The 22,194-nt window shown below is 41.2% G+C and overlaps 1 protein-coding gene across 1 annotated transcript in view; it reads right to left on the bottom strand.

The window, feature by feature from the left end:
- Nucleotides 1-22,194, bottom strand: part of sl (small wing phospholipase C gamma 1) — a gene marked incomplete at its 3' end in the record, with an annotated part of 811,582 nt that overhangs the window by 200,660 nt on the left and 588,728 nt on the right. Inside the window, exon 19 of the mRNA XM_080275567.1 lies at nt 2,199-2,307. Coding sequence (XP_080131693.1) covers nt 2,199-2,307 — 109 coding nt within the window. The remainder of the gene's footprint in view (nt 1-2,198; nt 2,308-22,194) is intronic.

Genomic DNA, 22,194 nt, shown 5'->3' with positions numbered 1-22,194 from the left:
GTAATCCCTCTAATATCCGAACGCCCAATATCCGAACATCCCCACTAACCGGACATAATTCTCCTGGGATCCAATATTCCCAAAATGGGCCAAAAACTGCAAAAAATTCGAAAAAAATCTGACTTTTTTCCCTCCCATAATTTGAAATTCCCGCCTGGCGCCAAACAGCTGTTACACCATGGTCCCTTCACCCCTTCCTTCCTCCCCCTCCCCCCTCCCCTGTCAGGTTGCCATTTGGTATTTTTCATTACCAAGTGTGGGCCAATTTGGTAATGAAAAATTCGTTTGGTAATGAATTAGAATAATGCATTACCAAATGGATTTTTCACATGTATGAGGATACACAGGATGGAGATGGTGGATTGTTTGCTCTCTCTGATTAATCTGCTACCCTACATAGTGTGAAAATAATCAACATGGTGTTAGTTATAAGGAGAGTGATTACATGTATTTCCACTTGTATATATAATTAGTGAAGAATATATGCTAGCTTTACGAATTTGGTAATGAAAAGTTATATTTGACAATGAAAGTTGAGGAGATTGGTAATGTGGCTGTTGCGATCTGGCAACTCTGTTACCCCACCAACATCAACAGTCACAGCTTAACTCCGATGGAGAGCAGATACTCATAACAGTGCAAGCCACAGGTGCTTGTTTTTTTGTGAATAAACAGTGAATAAACTGCAATACCTTGCCACTAGAACACACAGGAATTTACAGTGTTGTGCAGTGTTAAGAAATTAGAATTTAGAGTGCAGAGGATTAACTGTGGACTGCAAACTGGCGGTTCAAACCAGTCCAAGACCAAGGGACTTGTAAGTACCCAGAATGTTTAATATTGTATAAACTCACCTCTAAAACCTCATTTTATGGTTCTTTTGCATTTATTTCAGTCTTTTATGTCCCTTGTTGGTGTGATTTGGGTCTTAAATAGGTGCAATGCATGTCCAGAGGGAGTTGTATAGGTGTTTTTCAGAGTTAGGGTCCATAAGTACTAGTCCATAAGCTGGGGCCCAATATCCGGACAGGACCACTATCCGGACCTGCCTATGGCTCTATTGATCCGGATATTGGAGGGGTTACTGTATTTTACTGAAAGAAATTGAATCCCTACAGTGACAATAAACTAATACTACTGAAGGAAACTTATGGATAAAGACTATAGATATATATAAGTGTTATATAGTAATAGAAATATAAAGTGTGAGGGGTTTTATGAATAATAAATGACAGACTACCAAGAGCGAACTAGTGCCAGTGCGACGATCAGACGCGCTCGTAATTTCCATTGCTTTCACAGTGTTTTTTTTTTTTAGTATGGATCCCAAACTACTTGAAAATTGTAGAATAGTGTTTATAGTGTTTGTATCTGGCTGTGGTAATCATATTACGGGTTGTCGGGAAGTGTAAAGTGGAGACTTCGTTACCCTACTTCAGAGGTCTCCACAAGTCCTACGGTAACAGACGAAGGCTCAACAATCATTCCAGGAGAAAGCTGAAGGTATGTGCCATAAGCATATATAATTTTATTATTCTAGGACTAATAACTGATTTTTGGCAAATATTTTTTGAGAGTCTGTCGGAGCCCAAATAACCCCGCGGCACACGCAAGTTATTGGTAAACAAGCCCGCGGTGTAGGGGTTAAAGAAGGTCTAGGAACTAGCTTTTTTTTTTTTTCCCAGTTGTGGGAGGGTGCCCCTTGGCTTCAAACATCACCCCACTGAACCCATGTTATAATCATCCTGGTATTCAATAAACTGTTACCCGATCCACTTTCCATGACATAACCTCACTCAATAGCAGGAGTGTGCTGTATCCTTAGAGCTGATCAAGTTCACCTGGCGAGTCTTAAATCAGGACATCATGCAGGCTTCTTAATTTAGATTTGAGTTGGTTGGTATCACAGAGGACATGTGCCCCAACTGTTAAACAGGCCCACACAGCATAATCCACATAATATATAGTAGCATTACACAACACATGCTGCACTAAGATGAAGCCACATCAACAATAATGTAGGGAACCTATGGAACAGCCCCATAGGGGCAGTTGCTTGCATGCAGTCAATGGGACTTCTAGTTTAGGTAGATTGAGAATGATATAAGAACAACATCCATGAGTGGGTTTATTCAGGTCATAACAACTTACCACTGTGAAAGGGTTAATAATATAACTTAAACTGAACTAAGGCTCACCACATCTTCCCTGGAGGCAGTGCTGTTTATCTTGTCCTTCCACTCCCAGGCCTTCTCCTCTGATGTGCAGCCCATCTCAAGTGCCTGATGTACAGTGGGAGTGGACACTCTGAGGAGAGATGGAAGGACTGTTGCTTCTGTGTGGCATTAGGTGAATAATAATGCCCAACCTTCACTTGCATTTAAACCATAATGGATAACCTAACCTTCCCTTGCAATTAAACTCTAATGCAGGGGTTCCCAACCTTTCTATCACTGCGCCCCCCTTTGGTCAGGACTGCATTCATGATGCCCCCCACCCGGGCCACCCCTCTGACACCTAAACAACGATGCTTTTATCTGTTCCATATGGATGCTTAAGACGCTAGATGGCAACACTATATGTGGTTGCTTTAAATGACGATTGTGAAGGTTTCCTATCAAAGTTTCTTATTCCAACATATCTTTGGGAATACCCTGTATGCCTTTGAATGGCCTATAATGCTATGTTGAACTCTGATTACCCCACGCCCCCCCTAGCAATCTCAAATGCCACCCCAGGGGGGCGCGCCCCCCAGGTTGTGAAACGCTGCTCTAATGGATACATCCAGCAGGAATTTCCTAACTCTCCAGACCATCAGAAGTTAATTTGTTTATGTGATTACCACTCAACATTCTAAATGGTTTCCTGGATTACAGGAAACTGTTTTGCGTGTTACTCAGTGTAGAGTTACCTGTAGGTATCATAAACTTGAATAAGTGGATGCATGCCTATCAATATTAAGATATTACACTAAATGTATTGACAAATACTAGCTGAGAAAAGTAAATGGAGAGATCATGGAATACAATCAACATAATTTAAGGTAATATTTATTGCTCTACAGAAGAGTTACCAGCTGAACAAAATGAGATTCATATTCAATTAACCAAACTACATAACACCACTGGCACTGTACTAACAAATTAAAAAAAAAACTAAGAGACTGCAATGTCACTTAACCCTATCAGGTTGCTGGGCCAGAGAGATTATGTCTGTGCTAGAGTCAGCTGCTCTCACACTGACCCACAACTTTGCACCTCGATATTTTCTTTGATCACTCCATGTAAATACACTTTTCATGATAGAATGTTGGTTTTGGGGTCATTTTAAAGCTAAATAGTTGTACTTTAACGTAATATGTTCAAAAAGGGAAAACAAAGAAAATAAAAAGTCAAAATGATGAGTTGAAGTTAGGCGAAAACCAAAAATTTTATACCTCTGTGAAAAATATTTAAATTATATGAGTCAGAATCCTCATTTGGGGCACCAAGATGTAAGAAATTTCTAGCATTTTCTAGTAAACAACTCGTAGGTCCTTACACGTCTCTAAAATTGTCCTTAAGTTAATTCAAACAAGTCTCATAGGGTTAGGTGAATTGTAAATTACACCTTAACTCACCTATTCCTCTTCTATCTCCTAGCTAATCCCCCCTTGAATTGGACAATTCGTAAAGGTTACTTAGCTAGGGAGTTCCGGACAGCAGATGACGACGAGCCTGCTTTTCTGTCAGTTGCTTGGGCAGTCAAGCATCCTTAACCCGAGACGTCCCGTCGACGTATGGGTACGTTGCAACATTTTGCATTTGCCAGTCCCGTCGACGTACTGGTACGTTTTGCAATTGCAAGGTCCCTAATTTGCACAATTTTCAATTTTCGCGTGTGATTTTTCGTACGTATACACGGGACACCTTCCTCTATTCCTCTACAAGATGCCAAGCAGGGACAATGCCTTACACTGCATAACCTCCCCCTCCTCCCCCGCACGCCATTGTCTCGGCAATTCACCTGTTAACCAGTGACCTGGCCAATAAAGACATTCAGGGCCAGAGTGATTCCCCAATCGATGACAATGTGGAGAACAACGTTTACGTTGCATCAGAGGAAGAAACAGTCAGAAATGATGATCAGGTAATGTGGCAAAAGAAGGTCAGGAATGGTGATGAGTTAGTGAGTGAAACAATGCTTATAATGCCTATATTACTGTTTGAAAACCAATATACTCTCATACTACATAAAAATTCGTACCAAATAAATAAATAAATACCGTTTAGGAGTGGTGTGGAATAGTTATCCTCCCATAAAACTCGTTTTCTTTGCAGCCAGCCTGATAGAAAACCCTGTAAGGTAAGGAGGTACTCCTACCTGTATCGAGTATTTTAAACCTCAGGTGAGCGATTTCTCTATGAATTTTCGATGTTTCTCACCAAAAGCGGAGGTTTTAGCCAAAAAAAATTTTTTTCCAAAAATGGTCGGGACTGGGGGGTGTCGGAGGGGCGAAAGTGGTCGGGACGTGACGGGTTAAGGTGCTATGTACAACGTGCTAGCTCAACGATGTCAAGGAGCAGAGTGAACAAATGGTGGGCCTCTATCTCCCTCATAGAATGTAGAGGTGCCAACTATTATTTAATTACAATATTAAATACAGTTAGATTAAATCATGATATATACAAGGCGAACCTAACTAGTTAATCTTAGTTTTAATTAAACTAAATCAAACCCAAATATTCCCTTCATCTGTGTAAATATATCAAACCCACATCTGCTTTCAGGTGAGGCCTCTCATCCTCTAGTCACGTCATCTAATGCACAGACGCAGTTTAGGCCAATGGAACTTTCCAAATAATTACATGTTTTTACAAGATAGTTGTCCACGAGGGTTAGACGCAGTAGCATTTAACTTATCAATAATAAGAATTATTAAAGAGAATGTAATTCCTCGGTTAAAAAAAACGCTTGAACAGTTACTTACGATCTCAGGTTTTCCTCTGCTTCTAACCAGGGATGACTATTTTAAAAAGTAAAGAGCACAACTGCTCTGGAGGAAAATATTTCCAACAGTTTTGGGGCTGGGCGAAAAATGATAGGCTGTATCATGTAATGTGACCCTTAGCCAGGAGTTCCCTCCATAATTCTCGAGAACCCTGTGCTGCGGCCCTTCTAGGTCGCACATCCTGACCCGTTTGATCTCCACCAACCCCTGTATTTGGAGTAGCCGCTAACTCAAGGGGTACCAGTTTATCAATAGTTTTTATGCTGGTATGTCCCCTACATTTTATTTTTACGAGTCTCAGCACTCCCTCTGAATCGGGGTGCGTGGAGATCACCTTAGCTAATGGCCACTGGGATCTTGGTTGTTCTGTTTTCACTAAGACCACAAGCCCTATGTTTATAACAGACTTATTGCTGGCAACCTGAGCCCCATAATATCTTTCTCATAGGCTCAAAAGATATTCTTTGCTCCAATGTCTATTCCAAGTATCCAATACCCTTTTCAGACGTTGATATCCCTCCCACAGATGTTGTCCTAAATCATTATTTTCAATGGTAGGATCATCTACTTCTTCCTGGATATCCACACAAGGCACCAGATGGAGCCTGCCAAATAACATATGAGCCGGTGTCAAGGCCTCTATCAAAATGCTAGTGTCATCTAAATAGGTTAGGGGTCTATTATTAATCCTATTTTCAATTTCAGATATCACTGTTCTTAAATCCTCTCTTGTGATCTTAGTTCTGTGTAATGTTTTCCTTAAGCAGTTCTTGACAATACCAATCATTCATTCGGTAAATCCATTTTGCCATGGTGCTCTTGGAGCAATACCAATCATTCATTCGGTAAATCCACTTTGCCATGGTGCTCTTGGAGCTGTGAACTGCCAGGTACAATTTCGGATTCCCAGTGCCAACTTAACCTTTGGGTCATTCATCATGTTCAATAGTAAAGGTGCTGCTCCAACGAAATTAGTTCCGTTGTTGCTTATTAATTTGTTAGGACAAGACCTTCTAGCGGCAAATCTTCGAAAGACATTCAGGAATGTCTCTGAGCTCAGATTTTTTGCCATTTCTTGATGGACTGCCCTTGTGTAGGTACGAGTAAACAGACAAATGTAAGCTTCATGGGGATTTCCCTCACCCATAACAGTTATAGCCCCTGTGTAATCCACTCCAGATACTTGGAAGAGCCGACTTACATTTATCTGATCCCTTGGTAAGGCAGGTGGTCTTGGATAGTCATATGGTCGTTGTTCATACCTCGTACATGTGATGCAGCCTTTGAAATATTTCTTTATGACCTGTCTACCCTTAGGGATCCAATACCTTTCCTGGATTCGCGCCAAAGTCTGCGGCACACCTCCATGGAGAGTCAATTCATGGGCTTCCTTTACAATTAACTGTACAAAGTATCCGCTCTTGGGTAATAATATGGGATGTCTAGTATGGAGAGGCAAATCAGCCATTATTATTCAGCCCCGGCATCTAATCAGACCCTTTCCATCTAAGAACAAGCCTAAATCTCTTATCAGCTTATTCCTGTTCCCAGTGCCCTAGCCTAAAGGGTCATATATCTCTCCATAACAGTTCCTTTGTATCCTTTTCAGCCAATATTCCATGGGATCTAATTTCTGAAACCCCACTTTCTAGTAGTGTTAATAAGTTGTCTTATTGATGAGAATCGGCTGATATCAATTACTTCTGGTTCAGGTACTACAGGATCCAGGTTTACTACACCAACCTCAGCAATACTATACTGTTTCTGCTCAGGCCAATCCTTAGTGAGTAACCACCACAAGTTATCTTTGATCAGTCTTTTTACAGTCGAACCTCTCAAGAGAAGATCTGCTGGATTTTGTTTGGGGGATACATGCATGAATTTAAATTTGGAAGATAGCTCTTTAATAGTCTTCACTCTATTGCAGAAGAAAGGAATTTTACTATCTTCCTTTCCTATCCAGTAAAGACAAATCTCACTGTCAGTCCATATATAGATATCCTCAAACTAAGTATCAAGAGTAGCAGTCAAATACCTGGCCAATTTAGTTCCTACTTCTATGGAAGCCAATTCCATTTGAGGTAAGGTTCTTCCTTTAACTGCACAACTCTGGCTTTGGACATAATAATCTTACTATCCTCTCCTGTTGTGCAATAAGCTACTGCTCCATAACCCCTTTGAGAAGCATCACAAAATATGTGTAAATGCGACTTCTCATTACTATTTATTTTCCTAGGAATACATATGCTTGATGTGGTTTCAAATCCCTTTCCAATCTGTTCCCATTGTTCCACGTATGTCTCAACTAATTCCGTGTCTCAGTCTAACTTTTCTCGCCATGCCTTCTGCACTAAACATTTGCCCCTAATAACTATAGGACTGACCAATCCTAATGGGTCAAATAACATGGAGACCTGACTTAACAAGGACCTCTTGGTAAGAGTGACATCAGAGAACTTAATTGGTTTCAAAGTTATTTCATCAGCTGTTGTATCCCAGTTAAGATCTAACACATTTTGAATTTTGGGAATGTCAGAATTTGGATAGTCGTCTTGTATTTTATTCCTCAAAAGCGGTGAATTTGTATTCCAGCTCTGTAACAGCAAATCTGCCTTCCCACATTCAGAATTGGCTACTTCATAAGCCTTCAAAGCTTCTGACTCTGTATCAGCAAACACCTTGCAAATTATCCATGTAAAAAGCCTGCCCTATTTCTGGGCATTTGGCATTTTCAAAATGATGCTTTAAAGTGTTGTAAAGTAGGAAAGGACTGGCACAAGAGTCAAAGAGCACCAATCTGAAACAGTAAGTCTTCAATGGACTATCCTCATTTTGAGGATCATGAGGCCAGAGGAATACTGTACATTTCCTATCCTCCTCTCTCAGTCCTGTTCTGAGAAAAGCCTTACTAATGTCTGCTGTATAAGCACAAGGTTTCTCTCTAAATCTTAGTAACACAGTCCCTAGCTTCTCTGTTTGTGTAGGTCCAGAGTATAAGCAATCGTTCAAGCCAGCTGATCCCTTGGATGCTTTACTACTACAATTGAATACTATCCTTATGGGAGTAGTTACTGAATCCTTGCTTACAGCATGATGTGGTAAGTAATGTCCTTCGTTGTGGTTAACAGGGAATTCTACCTCTTCTATAAATTTATTCTCCAACTGATCCTTTATAATGTTATCATATATGGTTAGATGTTCTGGTTTATCTTTCAACTTCCTTAGAAGAGAATTTAACTGAGCCTTAGCTGCTTGGTAATTTGTTGGTAACTCCAAATGGTTTAGTTTCCATGGTAATCTTACCCAATACTGTCCATCCATAAATTCCACAGACTGGTTATACAAATCCAAGGTTATTTTATCTTCAGGGGTTGGTTCCTCAAAGTGTATTCCTACACTGTCTGGGTCCCACAATTTGTGTACAGGTTCAAAATTTTCATCCAACAAGTCATTTATCTGAGTAGGTTCTATTTCTGCACCTATTCTAGCTACCATCAATGACTGTGTGGGGGCAACAAAGACTGAGTCTACTAGTTTAGCCTCTCCTTTAACTTGCCTTGGAAAAGGCAACTGACCCATAATAAGGTTACCTCCTGGATTCTTGAACAACTGTACCTTATTCTTCCTGAAAGTCCTATGTAGGACTCTTCCACAGTAATCAGAACCAATTATCATTTTTATGGGATCCACATTATCGGATTCCACATTCCGTTTAGCCAACTTTATCCCTGAGCTTTGTAAATGATCAGAGGTTTCCTTCAGTCCTCTTATTTATAATGTATATATATATATATATATATATATATATATATATATATATATATATACTTGTCTCCATATTATCCAGTACAGCTGCTGTTATACGGCATTTATATCTGCCTAACTGTATTACAGGTCGGACTAAATCAAAACTCTGACCTTTCTTAGTTGTTAAGAATCCTGTAATGGCTAGATTTACCTTACCAATAATAGGTAACTTTAATTTCTTCACAATGGCTGCAGAAATAAAGGTTTTCTGAGCACCCGTATCAAAAAGGGTACATGCTAATAGGTTTCTATTCTCAATTAATACCTTCACATCTGCTATTGGAAATGCAGCTGGCATTACTACTGGAGTATTCCCCTTTGCAATTGTCATATTGACGCTTGCAGGTTTAGGAACCTCATTTTTCATCCTTGGACATAGGGCACTATGATGATGATCCCTTTTGGATTGAAAACAAAGATTTAGTTTAGTCTTACAGTTCGCGGAAGTGTGTTCGGAATTCATACAGATTATACAACACCCCAGTTCCTGAAGCTTTCCAACTCTAGAAGCATAATCAGGGTAACGTTGACAAGATGCACTGGAATGCTGTTCACCACAAAATGCACAAACTTTCCTGTCCTTTACCATGGAAGGTTTTAGTTCCTTAATTTCATCAGCTTATCTATTTCTTGTTTTTAATACTTTTTCCTCAGCCTTTAAGGAACTAAGGAAAGTACCTATTTCTTCCTTAGGCACATACTTAGTCTTCTCTGACTTAAGTTTCCCAACCAGTTGGTTAGTGGGTTCTTTCTTTATTTCAATCTTCTGTTTAATCTCAGTAGGCTTTACTGTTCCTTGCAAACATTTAAGAGTTGCATCAAGCCTTCCTCAATCTCTTCACAAGAGAAATTATCCTTTTGGTACCTGCCATACAAGGCATCCTTGGCTTTTAGTAGAAGCTTTAACCCCTAAAGCGCGGCCAATGGACAGCCGACCCCCCCCCCGGTGGCGGGGTTCGATTGCAGTTTGATTACCTGTAGGAAAATATTAGCCAAAAATCAGAGATTAACCGTAGAACATTATACTTGGTATGACAGATAGTACTTACATTCAGCTTTCTCCAGAGACAGGCGTTGAGCCTCCGTGGACTACCCAAGGACTTGTGGAGACTTGCAAAGTTGGGTAACAAAATCTTCACTTTCACACCTCCAGCAACCCGGTTTCCCCTCTACCACAGCCTCATTCTGTCACAGTAAACTTTATATTACAACGTACAGGTAGTTTGGAATCCGTATTTGTACAATAAGCACTGAAAATAAGGCTAAAATCAACGAAGTGTACGGCTGACATGCAGCTCGGCGGCGGTCTTCCCGTCACTCAACAAACATTTCCATTTTCACAGCTAAAAACACGTATACTACATTATTTTCAATCATATTACTTCCCAAAAGTTCACCGCGGCGCGCTTTTTATTCTGCTTTACGCCCGTCACTTTATTCTCGTTCCTGTCGGCCGCTTGCACTGACTCGGAAGAGCTAGAACTCGCCATAATGTCACTTTGAAAGCCTGCGGTAAACTGACGCTTAACAGGGGCAAACCGCGCGAAAAAAAGCTAGTGTGACAACTGGGGAAACAAGCGTTTCCTATTAGCATAAACTGCTTGTGAGAGGAGAGCGCAGATTTACAGTTCTGAGCAGTCAGAGCGCTGCCATATATCACAGCCAGACTGGCAGGGCCGTGGGGGGGGGGGGAACGCGATACTTGGCAACAACGGAGGTCAGTAGTACAAAGGTAAAGTATGCTAATTGTAGCTAAAGGGTGGTGGTACTGATAGACAATATCAGCTGGAACATCCTTGACCGCGTTTATTCAAAATTAACTCGAATCGCAAACGTGACGATCCGCCGTTATGTCCTTTTTGGGGAGCGTCGCAAAACACGACGACCCGCGCTTTAGGGGTTAAGGACAATTCTTGAAAGCACCCGATCTGATGTCTTAATATCTTCATAAGTACCTAAGGCCTTTGAGTTACAACTCATTGCAATTCTAAAATTTTGCAAGGAATCAAAATTGTGTCTAGGTATGGGTAATTCAATTAGAGCCTTCAGTAACTGCGTAATAACTTGCTCCCTGTCTTCGTAGTTTTGTCTAAGGATAGTCAAGGCCACCTCATAATTATTTTCTTCTACTGGTAATTCTTTTATCAGCTGATATTTTTAATCCTTTGACTTGTCCTAAGAGATATATGAGTTTGCTGACCACAGGGAGATCTGTTCTATCATGTAAATATCTTAACTGATCCCAAATAGATTTCCAGTTTTGCTCCCCATCAAACACCAGAAAGCGTTATTTGTGGTAACACAGCCCTACTCCGCTGTTCCACAATTTGTGTTCCTGCGGTTGTCTCAGCTAATTTTGACTCTAGTCTCTTTACTACAGTTAAGTATTCTTCTAATTTGCCTTTAAACTTCGTAGTTTCTGACTCTAAGAGTTCCTTATCATCAGCCTTTACTACAGCTGCTTCTACAACGGTCTTTCAGTATATTTAGGAGACTATTTAATTTCTCCCTGGACAGAGGTATTTCATCTAACGATTGTTTGCAATCATTTATGGCTCTTGTTACCCATCCTGCCTTACTGCTAGAAGATCTCTGCAACAAGGAAACAGACATGTTGACTGATTTTTATTTTAATAATTTAATCATTAATTCCAACCACAAATTTACCCTAGCTTAGTAATTATCTAATTATTTTAAATTCTGAAGAGTGTAGGGATTAGGTCCGCAATATCAAGCCTACTCCCCTGGGTTATTAAACCTCTAGAGTTGTATTTATCCCCCCACTCAATTTCCAAATACTCATTATCTGCCTCAGCTAATTATTCATTTAAATTTTGAGAAGTGTAGGGATTAGGTCTGTAACTTCAACCTATCCCCCTGGGTTATTAAACTTCTAGGGTTATATTCTATCCCCAAACTCAATTTCCAAAACATCCATTTTCCTTGAACTTGGTATGTACAGCTCCGGACAGATGAAACGGCTATACTCCATCCACCAGCGACTTGGTTTGGGTCTCAGTGGTTCTGGTAACAGTTGCAGGTGGAGGGAGGGGGGATGTGGGAGGGTGAGGAGGGGAGAAATGTGGGCGGAGTTATATAGGGGGTAGTGTGGGAGGGTGAAGAAGCAGCACAGTCTGGCTGGTGGGAGGGGGAGACGAATGGTTGGGTAGCGGAGACGAGAGTCTGCTGGAGGGTAAGACAGGTGAGTGTGATTAGATGAAAAGAAATTACAAAAAATGAATTATTATAATATCTGCTGCATATATTGCAACGTTGGGTCTGGTTAGTACTTGGATGGGTGACCGCCTGGGAACACCAGATGCTGTTGGCATCCCTACGTCAAGTGTGGTTGGTGGAGGATTAGTGCCCCTCCCTGTAAAACAATTAACTCTAAGCCATTGGCCACCCCATCTAAATAAAAACACTGTCTATTATTCACCACCGTATTTGGGTATCCTGCTCATTATTATTATCCTTTGGATATTAGGCAATAAATAAAGATATTGGACGGTCTTTCGGACCCGAACCAATTTTTTCATAACTTTTTTCTTCAGCTATTTCCGTATTCCTATTATCCCTCGTGCTTGAAGTCCCCCTTTTTATCACTTTCTCCTACGCCCTACATTTTTTTTTAGGCATAAGGCAGTTTAACTTTCTCTTTAAATAACCATATTTGTCAACAAATATTCCTTTCATTAATCTATTTAATTACCTGTTTTCTTTCAATATGCATTCGTCTAATAATGGGTGTTACACCTTAATTGGCGCCGCTATTTGACGTTTTGAATAAATTTGGTCTAAATTTACGCATATATTGCAGTCTCTCTCGAGTAGGCTGGTAACCTCACACATCATCCCCCCTGCTTTCTCCTTCTCTCGCTACTCGTTCCCTCCTTTCCTTTTGTAGTACTGTTTATCTATTCTTTCTCATATTTTTAACCTCATTCCTTCTTACAAACTTTTAGTGCCATAGGAATTTCTCCCTTATCACGTACAGTCCTACTACATGAAAGTGGAGAAAGCTGCCATCGGGAAAAGAATAACTGGAAATTTATGGCGAAGGTTACGATATTAGTTATTTAGAATGAAAGTGTTGGCAGATACGCATTCTTGACGTGATTATCGCAGCCACAGCATTTCGCCTTCATAAAACAGAAGGACTATAGGTTTCATGCATTACCTCCTTACGTCCAGCATTACTGTGCAGAACGCCATGTATAACACATTAAGGACCACAAGGACAGTACTGGTAGTCATCGTGATTCTCATGAATCTCTCCATAGGCTATTGAAAACAGTGCTTTATGCTCAACTTCAGAATTATGTTCTCATCATGGCAATGATAGGCAAAGATAATAAAAACAATATATACAACCAAATTATCATTTATTATACAACAAAGCTCAAACTGCCTCCGTGCTACCTGAAAAAAATTAAATACCTGAATATATATATATATATATATATATATATATATATATATATAAAATCATACAGGCTCTACACTTATGAAATTTAACATCGAGTAACCCTATATGCCCAAAGTAATTTCCTCTGCATGGACTGACGTTGTAACGAAACTGGTTGTCCACCTGCAGTAATTATTAATATATTTTTATGGTCATGTATGACTGAATAGTTTAGTTTATACAAGCGAAAACCTCAGAAATAATACTCGCCGAGAAATATTCCTTCTCCAGCAGTTGCGCCTTCAGTGACACACTTCCAAAAATCCTCTGGCTTGTCAACATAACGTTTGCTAGGGTCCTGTGATGCAACCCTGCTCCGTGCAATACTCTTCTCATAGTCTTTTCGCTGATATCATGGTCTGTGCATCGGTTTCTGTGGCGTGTAGTGCAACATGGTGGCTTCCGTATGGTAGGTTGCCATGCTAGTTAGTGTCCTCTGCTTTACCCAACACAATAAATTTTAGATCAAACATTGTTGTTCATGGTTTAATATATATATATATATATATATATATAGGATCATGTATTTAATTTCTTCAGGTTACATGTGATTGTGTGAGCTTGTTACACCCTTGAGACTGCAGCACGGAGGCAGTTTGAGCTTTGTTGTATAATAAATGATAATTTGGTTGTATATATTGTTTTTATTATCTTTGCCTATCATTGCCATGATGAGAACATAATTCTGAAGTTGAGCATAAAGCACTGTTTTCAATAGCCTATGGAGAGATTCATGAGAATCACGATGACTACCAGTACTGTCCTTGTGGTCCTTAATGTGTTATACATATGGCGTTCTGCACAGTAATGCTGGACGTAAGGAGGTAATGCATGAAACCTATAGTCCTTCTGTTTTATGAAGGTGAAATGCTGTGGCTGCGATAATCACGTCAAGAATGCGTATCTGCCAACACTTTCATTCTAAATAACTAATATCGTAACCTTCGCCATAAATTTCCAGTTATTCTTTTCCCGATGGCAGTTTTCTCCACTTTCATGTAGTAGGACTGTACGTGATAAGGGAGAAATTCCTATGGCACTAAAAGTTTGTAAGAAGGAATGAGGTTAAAAATATGAGAAAGAATAGATAAACAGTACTACAAAAGGAAAGGAGGGAACGGGTAGCGAGAGAAGGAGAAAGCAGGGGGGATGATGTGTGAGGTTACCAGCCTACTCGAGAGAGACTGCAATATATGCGTAAATTTAGACCAAATTTATTCAAAACGTCAAATAGCGGCGCCAATTAAGGTGTAACACCCATTATTAGACGAATGCATATTGAAAGAAAACAGGTAATTAAATAGATTAATGAAAGGAATATTTGTTGACAAATATGGTTATTTAAAGAGAAAGTTAAACTGCCTTATGCCTTAAAAAAATGTAGGGCATAGGAGAAAGTGATAAAAAGGGGGACTTCAAGCACGAGGGATAATAGGAATACGGAAATAGCTGAAGAAAAAAGTTATGAAAAAATTGGTTCGGGTCCGAAAGACCGTCCAATATCTTTATTTATTGCCTAATATCCAAAAGATAATAATAATGAGCAGGATACCCAAATACGGTGGTGAATAATAGACAGTGTTTTTATTTAGTAGATAAAATGCAATATATGCAGCAGATAAAATAATAATAATTCATTTTTTGTAATTTCTTTTCATCTAATCACACTCACCTGTCTTACCCTCCAGCAGACTCTCGTCTCCGCTACCCAACCATTCGTCTCCCCCTCCCACCAGCCAGACTGTGCTGCTTCTTCACCCTCCCACACTACCCCCTATATAACTCCGCCCACATTTCTCCCCTCCTCACCCTCCCACATCCCCCCTCCCTCCACCTGCAACTGTTACCAGAACCACTGAGACCCAAACCAAGTCGCTGGTGGATGGGGTGTAGCCGTTTCATCTGTCCGGAGCTGTACATACAGTATTTCCATATCATCCACTGCAATCGAACGTGGTAGTAAGCTAAGCCCAACAAAAGCAACTTTAACCCCTAATCGCATCAATTGATGCGATTTGAATTTTATCCCAAAATGCCTAATCGCATCAACTGAACGTGGCCTGTAAAAAACTGCGGAGCGCTTGTTCCACCCCTATCTTGACATACATGGCTTCAGGCCAATGAGAACTCGCCTCTGATGTGGCATGAGGGGGGATCGGACCATCCCGGGCAGTGGGGGGGGCACCCCCCTCTTGGCAGCCTCCATGCCACCCTCTACTCCACTCTCTCAAGCCCTCCTTGTCCCCCATTACTTTCCCACCCCTCCACGCGACTGCATCTCTCCCCACAACAACCTGCGTCCCTTCCCACCCTCTCTTGCCCCTCCTTCCTCCCTGCTAGCCTCGTCCTCCCTCCAAACCCCACCCCATCTCTCCCTCCTTGTCCCTCACTACCCATCTAACCCCCAACAGGCACCCCGAGTGTCAGGCCTAATGTATGTACCTGTTTCATATTATTTCTACTTCTTCCCAAATTTTTATGCCTCACTATGTTCATTTCTCACTTCGTACCCATCAGTTTCTGTACACACGTAGTTGGAGAATGCGGTATGTTGTACTACATATGACGCATCTTACTTTTTTTTTTTTTTTTTCATTCTCCCTACCTGCCCAGATTAGCACCTCTAAGTAATGTCCATCTGTGTTAGTTTTCGAAAGACTATGAGGCCTTGTAGGGCTACTCCCTGCACCTATTTCATCTCCCCACACATACAAACACACCTGTTTTCATGGCTGGTGTGATAAATTCTAATAAAATGGAGAGTTTTCACAAGAGAATTAGGTTGTTGCCAAAACTGTAATGATAAGTGTGATGAAATGTAATGATAATGTGATAACTGTAATGGTGTGATAAATGTGTAACGAGAAGTTGGGACAGTAAAAAGGGAAATTGGAAACATATTACTGCTTTTTTTTTTTCCTTTCTTATGCATGCATTTATAGTATTATTCAATTTTATTTTGATGTCCTTGATGGTTATAAACATTTATATGTGTCGGTGTTAGTTTTGGAATGACTATGAGGCCTTGTAGGGCTACTCCCCCACACCTGTTTTATCTCCCCACACCTACATACACACCTGTTTTTATGGCTGGTATGACAAATCCCATTGAAATGGAGGGTTTCCACAAGAGAATTTGGTTGTTGCCAAAATTTTTCCCCAAGTACCACCAACGCCTTGTAGGCCTACTCCCCACACTAGTTATCTCCCCACACCTACATACACACCTGTTTTCATGGTAGATGTTACAGAACCCTGGGGGTAGGGGGGTTTGTCAAGAATACTCTCCCAGTATCCCTGCTTGTCGTAAAAGGCAACTAAAAGGGTTGGTGGAGGGTTAGTGCCCCTCCCCGGAAAACAACTAACTAAAAAAACAAACAATAAGCCTAGGACAAGGACTGACCAAACGTTGACGACCAAGGACCGGACAAAGGACATTGCAATTGGAACGTGGAATGTAAGGGGAGCAAATGATGAGGTGAAAGAGAGAGAGATTGTCCAGGTGCTTGAGGATGTGAAAGTGGATGTATGTGGAATAACTGAAACAAAATGGAGAGGAGAAAGTGTGAGAGAATGGGAGTATGGATGGGGTATATGTGCAGGAGTAGGTGAGAATGAGAGGGCAAAGGAAGGAGTATGTATAGTTGTGAGTAAAAGATGGAAGAGGAGCATCAGACAGTATGGATCAGTTGGATCAAGGATTGTGTGGGTAAAGTTGAAAGTTGGAATACAAATGTGGGCGATTGTGTGTGTGTATGCGCCAACGCAAGATCGTGCTAGAAGAGTGAGAGAAGAGTTCTGGACAAATGTAGAAGTGTGCATGGAAAAGTTTGGAAGGAATGATAGAGTGTTTTTGATTGGTGATATGAATGGTAAAGTTGGGAATGTGAAGGTGGATGGAATAGTTGGTGAGTGCGGTGTGCCTGCTGAGATAGATGAGAATGGGAGTGCGTTAGTGGACATTTGTGCTGGGAGGGGGTTGGTGATAGCCAATACCCTCTTCAGGCATAAAATGATCCACAGGTATACATGGCGAGTGATGAGAAGGGTGGGTAGTGAATTGAGTGAAAGGAAGGCAATGATTGATTATGTGTGTGTGGATGAAAGGATGCGAAGATGTATATTGGATGCAAGAGTTTATAGAGGTTGGGGGAGTGGACTTTCTGACCACTAATTGGTGGTGGCCAGAGTTAAAGTTCAAGTAAGATGGAGGAATAGAAGAAGGGAAAGACGAGAGGAAGGAGTAGTTGCAAGGAGAGTGGAAAGGTTACAAGAGGATGAGAAAAAGGCAGAGTATAAGAGAGAAGTGGAGGAACGATTGGGCAAATATGAGTTGGAGCAGATGGGGGACGTGGAAGGTGTGTGTAGAATATTTACAGAAGAAATATGTGCAGCATGTGATGTGGTGTGTGGAAGGAAGAGAAGACGGAGCGGGGTGCAAGGAACAGCGTGGTGGACTGAAGAGGTGAAACGGGCTGTGGCACAAAAGAAGAAAGCATACAATGAATGGATGAGAAATAGGGGCGTGGAAGAAGTTGAGAGGCGGAAGAGAGAGTTATATGTAGAAAGAAAGAGAGAGGTGAAAAGATTAGTAAGAGAGAGTAAGAAGAGAGTGGATGAGGAATTTGCAAGGAATTTGAGTGTAAAGTGGAGGGACTGTAAGAAAATGTTCTGGAAAGAGGTGAAAAGAGTAAGACAGGGTGGAAGTGGAGTTAGCAGGGGAGTGAAAGATAAAAATGGTAGATTACTAGTGGAGAAGGGAGAAAAAGTGAGCAGATGGAGAGAACACTTTAAGGAATTGTTGAACGTGGAGGATGGAAGTAATGCGAGTATAAATGGCTGGGGAATGGCTGGAAGAAGGAGGGAGGTGAGAAGACAGGAAGAAATCAGTAGGATAGAAGTTGTGGAAGCAATGAAGAAAGTTAAATCAGGGAAAGCCCCAGGAATTGATGGAGTGTGTGGTGAAATGCTGAAGCATGGGGGAGAGATAGTAGTAGAATGGATGTGGAAGATGTGCAGATTGGCCTGGGAGGAAGGTAGAGTCCCGGAGGATTGGAAGTCAGGTATAATTATTCCCTTGTACAAAGGAAAAGGGGAAAAAGAAGTGTGTGGTAATCATAGGTGCATTTGTCTTCTTAGTATAATAGGAAAAGTATATGGTAGGATACTTATTGACAGAGTTAGAGAAAGAACAGAGAAATTAGTTGGAGAAGAACAGGGAGGCTTTAGGAAGGGAAGAGGTTGTGTAGATCAGATATTCATTCTCAGATCTTTAGTGGAAAAGTTTCTAGAGAAGGGAAAGAAGTTGTATGCGGCTTTCATGGATTTGGAGAAAGCATATGACAGGGTGGATAGACTAGGATTGTGGAAAGTGTTAAGAATATATGGAATAGATGGGAAGTTGTTGAATGCTGTGAAGAGTATGTACGATGGTGCAAAGGCTGCAGTGTGTGTGGATGGTGAACTAAGTGAATTTTTCTCTTTGAAAGTTGGGTTGAAACAGGGATGTGTCATGTCTCCATGGTTGTTCAATCTGTACATGGATGGGGTAATAAAAGAGGTACAAGGTAGGGTAGTGGATGTTGGAGTGGCCCTGGTGAGAGAGGATAGTGTTTGGAAACTCCCTGTACTGTTGTTTGCAGATGATACCGTGTTGTTGAGTGAAGAATAAGGGGAGCTGCAAGGCTTGATGGATGAGTTTGAGAGAGTGTGTAAGAAACGGAATCTAAAGGTGAATGTAGGGAAGAGTAAAGTGATGGTCTTTGAGAGAGGTGAAGTCAGTGAATGTACAGCAAGGTTGGATGGTGAGGAATTGGAATGTGTGAGTGCGTTTAAGTACTTGGGTAGTGTGATGAGTAAGGATGGAGGTTTGGAGGGTGAAGTGCTTGAAAGGGTACAGCAGGGAAGAAAGGTTGCTGGTTCTTTGAAAGCAGTGATAAGAAACAGGGAAGTGAGCATGGAAGTGAAAAAGTTACTACATGACAGTATTGTGATACCAACTCTAACGTACGGAAGTGAAGCTTGGACGTTGTTGGAAGGACACAAGTCAAGAGTGAGAGCCGTGGAAATGAGTTATTTAAGAGGAGCCTGTGGAGTCACATGGAGAGACAGGCTGACGAATGAGGATATAAAGGAGCGTTGTGGTGTTGATGTGGATGTGATAGGAAGCGTTATGAGGAACACACTGAGGTGGTTTGGCCATGTGGAGAGGATGGAGGGTCAAAGACTGACGAAGAGAGTGTATGTGAGTGAGGTGGTGGGGGAAAGAGGGAGGGGGAGGCCGAGGATGAGATGGAGAGATGGGGTGGAGAGGTATATGAGAGAGGGGGGTGTGAGTTGGGAGCAGAGGAGTGAAATGGCGGGGGACAGGGCGACTTGGAGGCGATTTGTTTGTGGCCACCCCAAACGGGATTGAGGCGTCTGGCAATAGATAGATAGATAGATGACCGTCATGACAGCTACAGCACAACTGCCTTTGTTCCCTGCCCTGAGACAAAGCCATGAGTCATACCACACTCACACTGCCTGCCACACAGAAAGCAAACATCCCATGATATCATGCCCAAGTTTCTTTGTTATGATGCATAAATGCAATTTATGGTGAATATTTTAGAAAAGTATCTTAAAATGATGATTAAAAGTGTCATCAGAATTTCTGAGGATGGATTTGAAATGATGCTCAAAATCATCATTGGAATCTCAAAGGGTTAACTCTGGAACTGTCTCCCTCTGTCTGTATTTCCTGCTGCCTATGATCTCCAGTCTTTCAAATGCAGTGTGTCTAGGCATCTCGAAATGAATGGATCTTGAATTTGGCTCTCTCTTGTATTTTGTTTTTCTCTTGGAGGGAACTCTTATTGCGGGCTCATGGCCTTTGGTTCCTTCTTCCTCGCATTAAAAAAAAAAAAAAAAAAAAAAAAAAAAAAGTGACCCATCACATCACTCAGCACATTACCTACAATAACTGAAAGCCTGCTTCTTAACAGTGACTCCTCATATTCCCCTTGCCTCTTTACACCCTGGTTTTAGAGAACTACATTCCACTAACACCTTACTAACCAACTTCATACAACATGCATCTGGCAATAAAAATCATGCAAGACCTGCACAATGTACATTTCTTACAACAGTAGACATTCATAAAACCTTTCATGCCATCCCCCAATGCAACCAAATCACCAAAATATCTATCTACCTATTGCCAGACGCCTTAATCAAGTATGGCGTGGCCACAAACAAATCGCCTCCACGTCGCCCTGTCCCCCGCCATTTCACTGCCCTGCTCCCAACTCACACCCTCCTCTCTCATATACCTCTCCACTCCATCCCTCCATCTCATCCTCGGCCTCCCCCTCCCTCTCCCCCTCACTCACATACACACTCCTCGTCAGTCTCTCACCCTCCATCCCCTCCACATGGCCAAACCACCTCAGTGCGTTCCTCCTAACGCTTCCTATCACATCCACATCCACACCACAACGCTCCATTATACATATCCCTATTTGTCAGCCTGTCTCTCCATGTGACTCCACAGGCTCCTCTTAAATAACTCATTTCCACCGCTCTCACTCTTGACTTGTGTCTTTCTAATCTACTACCTGTATATGGAAAACAACAGTAAACGCTGGCTTGCCAACTATCTGTCAGACAGACAAGCATTTGCTACATTCCATTGCCAGTCATCATGAACATGAAACTTTCCTAAACGGATTCCCCAGGGATTGGTTCTCTCACCAACACTCATCAACCTAAACAAGCACATCCCCTCACCGCAACAGCCCACAAACATTGTCTCATACGCACATGATTTTACCATAACAACTACAGTAAAAGTCCTGTAATCCGCATGGCAGAGGACCAACAGTCTTTCAGACTACTGTTCTTATTTTTTTTTTACCATTGGGAGGGACCTTTGAAAACATCAGAAATATATACAAGGTCATTAAATAAGCACTTAAAATAATATGGTTATTGTTTTACTCACTGGAAATGCACAGAACTGTAGATGAATAAAGGTATACCATGGTTTAACAATGCAATTGGTTAAGTAAAAACCCATCATTAGGCAGGGTATCGTATCTCAGGATAGATTTAACACGTAAGTACAGTATAAGGATGCGTTTTTGAGCCTTGGGTTTCCCCCCAGACCAAGTCCTGAACCACCCAAATGAATCCAAAAACACCTTTAAAGCCAATCTTAATGGCCTAACAGCTGTAAAAGAAGCTAACCTAAGCCTAACACCTGTAATAACTCACTAACACCAAAAAATAAAATCTAAAACTTTTCAAATATAGGTCTGAAAAATATCAAGCTTAGTAAACTGTACCCCAAAATGACAATGTTCACCCCACCTACGGCTAAAACACATTAATCTAAGTCTAAAAACAGTTTATAAATCAACCTAAACACACAATTTTAGTCTAAAATAGCACCAAAATCAGTAAAAAAAAAAAAAAAATCAAACCCCATCATTAAACTGGGGATTGGCCATCATTAGGCATTGTATGGTGGTATTTCTACTCCCGTCGTTAGGCCAGGGTATCGCATCTAGGGGTATCGTACATAGAGCTATACCTGTAGTTACAGGTAGGTACACCCAAATCAAAGAGCAAGTCCAAGCCAAATAAATCCTTAGATAAAGCCCTCTAAAATTTGAAAAAGGCCCAGAAAAATTTGAAAAATTTCGCCTTGAGGAATTCGGAGTATTGGGACAATTGGATTATTGGTGGTCAGCTTGGAGGACTTATACTGTACATACTATATCGCAGACACTGCCAGCTCCATGCAACAAGACTACGTCAATACACTTCAGGCATTGGTCACGGACAACAGGGTGACAGGTGCTTAACTCCTTAACCGCGGGGTGTCACTTTCGTGACGATTGGGAGCAAGGGATCATACCGCGGGGCGTCACAAATGATTCTGTGT

Source organism: Coenobita brevimanus, chromosome 62 (assembly GCF_032717465.1).
Source record: "Coenobita brevimanus isolate Jiangsu-jjx chromosome 62, ASM3271746v2, whole genome shotgun sequence".
Lineage (NCBI taxonomy): Eukaryota > Metazoa > Arthropoda > Malacostraca > Decapoda > Coenobitidae > Coenobita > Coenobita brevimanus.
This window is presented reverse-complemented; position numbering and strand designations above follow the sequence as displayed.